The sequence below is a fragment of the Rhagoletis pomonella genome, unplaced genomic scaffold, assembly GCF_013731165.1.
Source record: "Rhagoletis pomonella isolate Grant_MI unplaced genomic scaffold, Rhpom_1.0 Rhpom_scaffold_00003, whole genome shotgun sequence".
NCBI classification, from domain to species: domain Eukaryota; kingdom Metazoa; phylum Arthropoda; class Insecta; order Diptera; family Tephritidae; genus Rhagoletis; species Rhagoletis pomonella.
Genome location: NW_023458557.1, coordinates 71,231,663 through 71,240,065, shown reverse-complemented (window position 1 = coordinate 71,240,065; position 8,403 = coordinate 71,231,663). Strand labels below are relative to the sequence as shown.

General features: G+C 36.0%; 1 protein-coding gene across 2 annotated transcripts in view; it reads left to right on the top strand.

The window, feature by feature from the left end:
• The window catches only part of LOC118735449 (ubiquitin carboxyl-terminal hydrolase CYLD), a 9,246-nt gene extending 5,683 nt beyond the window's left edge, over positions 1-3,563 (top strand). For both annotated transcript variants that reach the window (XM_036465206.1, XM_036465205.1), the window contains 8 exons: positions 1,290-1,581; positions 1,715-1,884; positions 1,956-2,110; positions 2,169-2,387; positions 2,450-2,684; positions 2,751-2,892; positions 2,958-3,154; positions 3,220-3,563. In XM_036465206.1, the coding sequence (XP_036321099.1) occupies positions 1,290-1,581; positions 1,715-1,884; positions 1,956-2,110; positions 2,169-2,387; positions 2,450-2,684; positions 2,751-2,892; positions 2,958-3,154; positions 3,220-3,413 (1,604 nt within the window). In that variant the 3' untranslated portion in view covers positions 3,414-3,563. The remainder of the gene's footprint in view (positions 1-1,289; positions 1,582-1,714; positions 1,885-1,955; positions 2,111-2,168; positions 2,388-2,449; positions 2,685-2,750; positions 2,893-2,957; positions 3,155-3,219) is intronic.
• Positions 3,564-8,403: the final 4,840 nt, after the last annotated feature.

Sequence of the window (8,403 nt, the reverse complement as noted above, 5' to 3'; positions counted from 1 at the left end):
ATTTTATTTTATTTTATTTTATTTTATTTTATTTTATTTTATCTTATTTTATTTTATTATTTTATTTCATTATTTTTATTTTGTTTTGATTTATTTTATTTTTTCTTACTTTGTTTTATTTAATTGATCTATCTTAATTTATTCAGTTTTATTTTATTTTATTGTATTTTTGGTTCGTTTGTTTTATTTTGCCATTTTTTTGTATTTTCTTTTCTAATTTGATTAAATTTTTAGATTACATTTATTATTAATTTTGATTTATTTTTTTACTTTATTTGATTTTGTTTTACTATGATTTATATTGAGTTATTTCTTTTATTTTTATCCCATTTTATTTAATTTTTTTATTCTATTTTATTAATTTTAAATTTAGTTAATGTTAGATTTTTTAATTTTTTTTTTTTTATTTTGTGATGTATTTACTTTATTTTATTTAGTTATATGTACTTTATATTTTAAACTTGTTTTGTTTTAATTTACCTGTTTTATATTATTTATTTTTCTTATTTTCTTTTTAATGTTTTTAATTTTGTTTTAATTTCTTTTCTTTTTTAATTTCATACGTCTTAATTTTATTTTACCTCATTTTATTTAATTTAGTTTTGTTCTATGTTAATTTATTTCATTTTTCGTTCTACTTAATTTGTTTATATTGTTTCAATTAATTTTATTTGATATAATTTAATTTCCTTTCGTTTCATTTAATTTTATTTTATTTAATTTCATTTTTCTTCATTTTATTTCATTTCATTTCATTTGATTTTCTTTCAATCATTTCATTTATTTTAATTTAATTAGTTTACTTGACATTAAAAAAGTTTGGTAGTGGCCACCCGATAGCTTTTGAAAGAAGCAATACAACAATATCGAATGCTATTTAGAATCGCGCAAATCTTTGCCCACTCTGTGACGTATGTATTTATATCCAACCTAATATTGTACAACATGCGATATAAATAGTTCCGTTGTAGTTGCAAGTGTTTACTTGTGCATGTTTTTCTTGGAATAGTAATAGCTACTCATTAAATTAAAGTCAGAAAATGGAGACTCGAAGCGTTAATTCGTTAACTCCTAGTGATGCATCACTTTACAATAATATACCATTAACTGTATTGGAACTATTCGCGTCCGGGTCAAGTGGCACATACCAATTTTCGCCAAATATCTCGCCAGGTTGTTGAACGTATTGCAAATGCTTTATCTTAGGAAAATGTATTTTTAACTTTTTGAACAAGTTCAACACATAAAAAAACTAAAAAATCGTGACTTTTCTTTACTCAATTCTTTAGAGTATGCAAACTCTCGCGATTCACCAGTTTATGATAATTTGGTTGATATTGATGCAACGGCGGAAGTGGATTTGATAAAATATACGCCTTTGCAGGATATACCTGACACCGCACTAGGTGTAGGATCCATGGTGGAGGTCTCCATACCGGAGGCATCAGATAATTTGTACGGTGTTATACGTTGGATTGGTATGGCACAGGGGCGCAAACAAATAATGGTTGGCGTGGAGCTGGAGGAGGATCAGGATGAACGCACTTTGCCAACATCGAATGGTACATACAACGGTGTAAGGTATGCTGTAGGCTATAAGTATATGAAAACGCGTTAAGCAGTATATGTTTAAGGAATTGCATCATCTGAAATATCTATTTTACAGTGCAAAATGTATCCTACAATCACACAATCTACTATTTTAATATTTCAGATACTTCAAGTGTCATGACGGCCGCGCTCTCTTTGTTTCATCTGATCGTTGCTCCACTGATCGACGATTTATTGAAACAGATGGCAAGGCTGCAGCAAATATACCAACCGACTCAAAAATGTTTGGACAAGTTGAATGTCCTTCGGTGCCGGGCGCAGTGGCACCTTTGAGTAAGTTTGTATGCCATTTCAGGTTGGATGCTCAAAGTAAATGTTTCGTTTTCAATTTCTTCTTTTCACAGAGATCAAAAGCTTAGAGGAATTGGAGGAAAATTGTGGCAAATTTAAGGGTATACAAGGTCATCACAATTCCTGTTATCTGGATGCTACATTGTTTTCCATGTTCACTTTTACACCTGTCTTCGATTCATTGCTTTTCCGGCCGCCGGAGGCTGATGTAAGTTTTTGAAAACATTAAAGAAGACAACATTGAAACATTTCCTTGTTTACATTAGGATATTCCCAGCTACACCGAGGTACAAAAAGTATTGCGTGAGGAGATTGTTAATCCATTGCGTAAACATGTTTTCGTACGTGCTGATCGCGTTATGAAATTACGTCAATTGTTGGATAAGTTGAGCTCGGTTAGTGGCCTAACAAGTGAGGAAAAGGATCCGGAAGAGTTTCTCAATAGCTTGTTGGCGCAAATAATGCGCGTAGAACCATTTTTGAAGGTACTTAAGCAAAACTTTCCACAGTTTCAATTTATATAATATATTTTTTTATTATTATCCAGCTAAGTTCCGGTCAAGATGCTTATTTTTATCAGCTATTCGTTGAAAAAGACGAACGTTTGTGTTTTCCAACTGTACAGCAATTATTCGAACAGAGTTTTCATTCATCCGATATCAAATTAAAAGAAGTGCCGTCATGTCTGATAATACAAATGCCACGTTTCGGAAAAAATTTCAAAATGTATCCACGGATTTTGCCGTCACAATTACTCGATGTTACCGATATTATTGAGGATTGTAGGTCTAACAAAAGCTTATAAATAACCATATATTTACTAAATAGATTTTGTTGTCATTCCTCAGCTCCCCGCCAATGTTCTGTTTGTGGTAAATTAGCCGAGTACGAATGTCGCGATTGCTATGGGGTTCTACAAGGTGGTGTAGGACTGGAGAGCACAGCCTTTTGCCTCAAATGCCGCGATACTGTGCACATGCACGCAAGAAGGTTCGCGTTGTTATTAAATACTCCTTATCACTTAAATGAATTTTAATAATATTTTGTTTATTTAGAACAAATCACAATCCCAAGAAATTGTCTGTACCGCAAGACTTTCGTATAATGGCTGAGCATATGACTGTACCACGTCTCTATATGGAGTTATTTGCAGTTGTTTGTATAGAGACTTCACATTATGTAGCATTTGTTAAGGCTGGTTCGGGGCCAGATGCACCTTGGTGTTTCTTTGATTCGATGGCCGATCGAAAAGGTATATATATATTTATAAAACATTTGGTTTTAGTAAACGTAAGTACAAAACTATACTCTTTTCAGGTGAGAAAAACGGCTATAATATACCAGAAATGATAACAGTGCCTGACTTACCACTCTGGCTGTCGGAGGAGGGCGCCCGTGCCGTTAATGAGACTTCAACAAATGACAAAATGTTGCCAGAACATGCGAAGCGTTTGTTCTGCGATGCTTATATGTGCATGTATCAGAGCACAGATGTGATGATGTATCGTTAACAAAGACAGATAAAGAGAGAGCAATCATAGACAGAGCTTTAAATTTACTTAACTAAATTATAGTTGAAATAAGCGCATGATTTACATGAAAAAAATTGTATTGTTTTACTTAAAATTATACTAATAAAGTGAATAAAAGTATTAAAAGAAGGTGTCGCGTATAGATATACGAAATAGTTTTGCAGTTAACTGCATATGCAGACGGAAAACCCGACACCTCTAACGTCTTTGTCCTTGTGGACCGACCCGATAGAAGCTGCACGCTTCCTAGGGCTGCCGTTAGTGGAACTTGACGACAACGACTGAGATGTCAACCGATCTGGGCGGGGTTATTGTAGCCGCTACAACAACAACAACAACAACGATCTAACCGCCACTAAATAAGGTGATGAAGCTGTATCAAACAAATTTAGTAGTCAAGCAATTACATAGCTGAAAGGTCAACGGTTAACCTAAGAGTTGCAGTTAAGGTAAGTCAACGGTAAGTTGGTCACAGTAATATTATATACATATGTATGTATACAGTTAGCGGACTGAAGGCTCCTACTATCGTACAACTTAGTACTAAGCTTGGTACTAGAGTCCGCCCGATTAATCGGCCGATGTTGAATCTAGTATAAGCCGAAAGAATCGGCATCAGCCGTTTTTGACCGATTCTTGAATGAGGTTATGTTATTTAGTTATTTGATTATGTTTTTCTTTTGTTATTACAAAAGTTTTTAAAAGTATTTGTTTTTGAAATGAATTGTATTCAGGATTTAATCGGCCGAAGCATAATTTCAAGAACAAATGCTTTTATAATAACAAAAGAAAAACATAATCAAATAACTAAATAACAATACCTCATTCAAGAATTGGCCAAAAATGGCCGATTCCTATTCTTTTGGCCGATATTAGCCTCGGCATCGGCCGATTAATCGGTTGGACTCTACTTGGTACTAAGTAAAAAACAGTCTCAGCTGATTGTTAGAAAATGGCAACAGTTGAGAACACGTTTGCCACACGACAAACAATTTTCCGATCAGAATTTACCTAAAAGTTACCGAGTCAAAAACGACGTTTTATTATACAATAAACTGTAAAAACAAACCTCTTTTATTTGCCATAAATAAGACATGAGTACAATAAATAGTTTTGTTAAAAGTAAACTATGGAAATTCATTAAACAAAAAATTATAATAATATGAGAAAGAAGGATCTATAAAAAATAAATGCGGTCGTTTACTAAAAAATGCATTGCACCTACGTGATGCTACATTGGACAAGTTCCTATCCAACAGATTTCAAACGCTGGAGACTTTATCAGGCTTAAAAAATTCCAAAGCTGTGAGAGCGCCAAAGCCGCAGCACACACACAAACCAGCAGAAGCCGCCCCAAAACGACTTGGCGTTTTCCAAGCAAGCGTGACCAAGTTTACTTGCATAATGTGCCAGTCCAATGAGCACAAGTTACGCGCGCTGTTCCTAGGAGCACACCAGTATTTGAATTTGCAAAACAAGACTTGACATTTTTGTCCCCAGTTGAATTTGGTTTTCCTGTCTTGCGTCTTGTTTGTGCTTGCTTCGATGAAGATGCTCGATTACCAGTTGAGCTTGGCGGCATTTGGTGCGCTGTAGGCTTTAGCTGGTCAGTCTCAAGGTGCAGGAGCGTGTGGTGTCGGGAGTGGCACTTGCTGCAATTAAACGAGCATGTGCATCTTGACACAGTATGTCCAGACTTAAGACAGTTCAAGCAAGAGTTATTGTTTTTCATGAACTCTATTCTTTCAGATGGTGTCATCTTTAAGAAGCGGGAACAGCTGCGTAACTTGTGCTCATTGGACTGGCACATTATGCAAGTGAACGCCAAGTCGTTTTGGGGCGGCTTCTGCTGGTTTGTGTGTGTGCTGCGGCTTTGGCGCTCTCACAGCTTTGGAATTTTTTAAGCCTGATAAAGTCTCCAGCGTTTGAAATCTGTTGGATAGGAACTTGTCCATATCCTCCCACTTTGGTATATCATTTTTGTGGTCTATGGTTTGTTCCCATAGAGCCAGCGTACTTTCTGGAAGTTTGGTGGAGCAGAGGTAGACTATAATTGCATCCCAGTTTGAAACGTTAATTTGGTGACTGTTTAGGGACGATAAGCAATTATTTATATCCCGCTGCAACCTTTTTATTGAGCTACCACACTCATTATCCACTGAATTTAAATTGAAAAGTATTTTCAGTTGTGTATTTACGAGGATACGCTTGTTTTCATATCTCTCGCATAAACTTTTCCAGGCTGTTTGGAAGCCTTCGTTTGTGAGTGGACACTTTCTCACGATGTCTTTGGCTTCCCCTTGAGTCTTTTGGTTGAGATGAAATAGTTTCTCAACCGGAGTGAGGCGCTTGTTAAGGATGTATATGGCCGTGAACATATCACGAAATGATGGCCATGACAGATAGTCACCCTTGAACACATCGGTATCACACGGAGGTAGGTGGATATTGTGTTCACGGACCGACTGATCCTATACATCCTTTTCTGCGTTAACAAGCGTTTCGGACTGACTCGCCATGGCAGACATGCATTTAACATAGCTAGCGAACGAGCTTTTATGTTTTCTCCTTATGGCCTTAATGTCTTCTTTCGACAACCCTTCTTTGTTTATTATAGTATCATACCCTTGTTTAGTTTTTTCCCACATATCTTTCAGTTCGTCTTGCTGTATTGCAAGACCATGTTTATTTTGCTCTGCAGGTGGCGTGCTGCTAAAATCGGATTCAAATTCGATTATTGCCTCTGCCAAACGAATGAACGACTCCATGTTTAAAAATGGTACTTGAATTAAAATCAATCACAGATAAATTCGACGATGTGCTTTAATATGTGATAGCAACCTTACTCTTAAACAAAAATAAATGCTCAGATTATCGAATTTGTTCGCCAAGTATTCAATAAACGAAAGTTTCTGCCGCTGAAAAAGATACCAACTGTCGTGGTCGAAACGCCAAACAAAAGATATAATTTCCGGAATTGAAGAAGTAGCCGTTAAATTTATATATAAAATAGTTATGGTAAAACTTTATTTAACTCAATATATTTCTCTCTTTCAATTATCAGGGATTGGTATATATAAAGGCTGTATATATGCTGTATATATAAAAAAGTGACTCGCCACCCAACTGCTATTAAGTATGTGTGTAATTTGCAAATACGTTCACAAGACAATAATAATACTCGCAAATTAATACTGCAAGGGATCCACACGCAGAAGTGATTTTGTGAAGAAAATGCAATTGTTAAAGGCAAATTACCGTGCACGTTTCAAACAAAGAGGTTATGTGTCCTCCGACGATCAGTGATTATAATGTGGTTCGCGAATTTATTGCAACTATTGCTGCACAAGTAATAATACGTTTTACTAACAATAAAAATTAAATCCGGCTCGAAGGACCAAGTGTTTACACGGGGGCGTGGTGGAATTACGCTCCGGTGTAAATATAGCAGAAAGAAATAAATAGAACCAAGATATTGTGATTTTAGTTTTAATTCAATACAGGGTCAATTTATTTCAATATATATATATATCTGTGGGTATAACAAAATATTTAAATACCTTTGGACTGGAGTGGCCTGGTAGCTGCTGAGTGCTCGTTGAACTGCTAAAACCGAAGTGAAAAATATAATTTGCGGTTTCTAAGTTTGGACCGCCGGACAATAACTGACGTGAAGGGGAAACTTAACGAAGGTTCATTGTCCGGCGGGATACATTAGTTAACGGCTTAGCTGTTGTTAATATACACGAGCATGTATGAGTGTATATACATGTACATATGTACATATGCCAGCATAAGGGCGGTTCATCAAAAGTACGAAAAACTATTTAGGCTGAAGGCCTAAACATACATATTATAGTAAAAGAAAACTAAAACGGCGTGCCTCGGGCTATTACCGTTTCGATTCTGGTAAATCATTTTAAGGTGCACCCCAACTTTTTTTGAAATGTCAGTTAAGCTACATTCCCATACGTATATAAATACATTTTTCTTCAATCTCCGTATACGTACATGTATAAAGAAGGATATAAAAATAATTTGCAGAACAAAAAACAACACAAAAATATTTTTGCAACGCACGCGTTTAAAAATATACTTTTCATAAAAACGCGCTTTAAGCTATTGTGTTTTGAACGGGATCTTAGCCGCAGAACAAAAAAATTATTTAAAAATTCGACTTCAGCGCATATACCGAAATGCTAAAGCGTTTGGCAGGCGCCTCACACTGTGATAAATTAACGAGTGGACTGCCCAGCGATAATTTTCTTCGATATGTGGTTAGTTATTTTTTGCTGAGCGCTGTGCCTGATCAACGCAATTGTTTCTAGTAGTGTTGTCACCGCTACACAGTCCAATTTATCAAATTAATCCAACTTTTTTTGTCTGACTTTATATACGGCAAACTTACCAAAAGTTACCAAAATAAAAAAAAAAAGTTGCCAAGCTACCAAGGACTCAAAAAGTTACCTATTTTGGTTACAAATGTGTGTTTGGTGACCAAATGTGGCAGCCGTGGTTGAGAACATCTGACATTCTTTCGATATACTGCAACATCAGAGACGATGTCCTCACTACTCTGTTATTAGTAGTTGGAGCTGCTCGCCTGACACATAACGATAGCTGGCGCAGTCTAACAAATATCATTATGTGGCTGCCTACGTTATCGCTTGCACCAGACCACCTACTCGGATCACCGCATCCATATAAACTTCAATAAAGTTAGGTAGTTACTGCTGTTTAACAGCTTTCTTCATCCCGTCTGGATACTTACCGGAAATAAAAACGAACGAGCGTCATCTTTTTCGTCAGGTATATCGCGGGCATCTCCCATTCGGAGATCTCAATGTGGATATTCGACGATTGGTTAACCAACTCACGCGGAAAATGTGGGAAGAGCATTTGAAGACCCGCAGCTTCACCTATGGTGTGAGGAACATTCGTCAACCGTGTGTGAGCAACTGCGCAACCC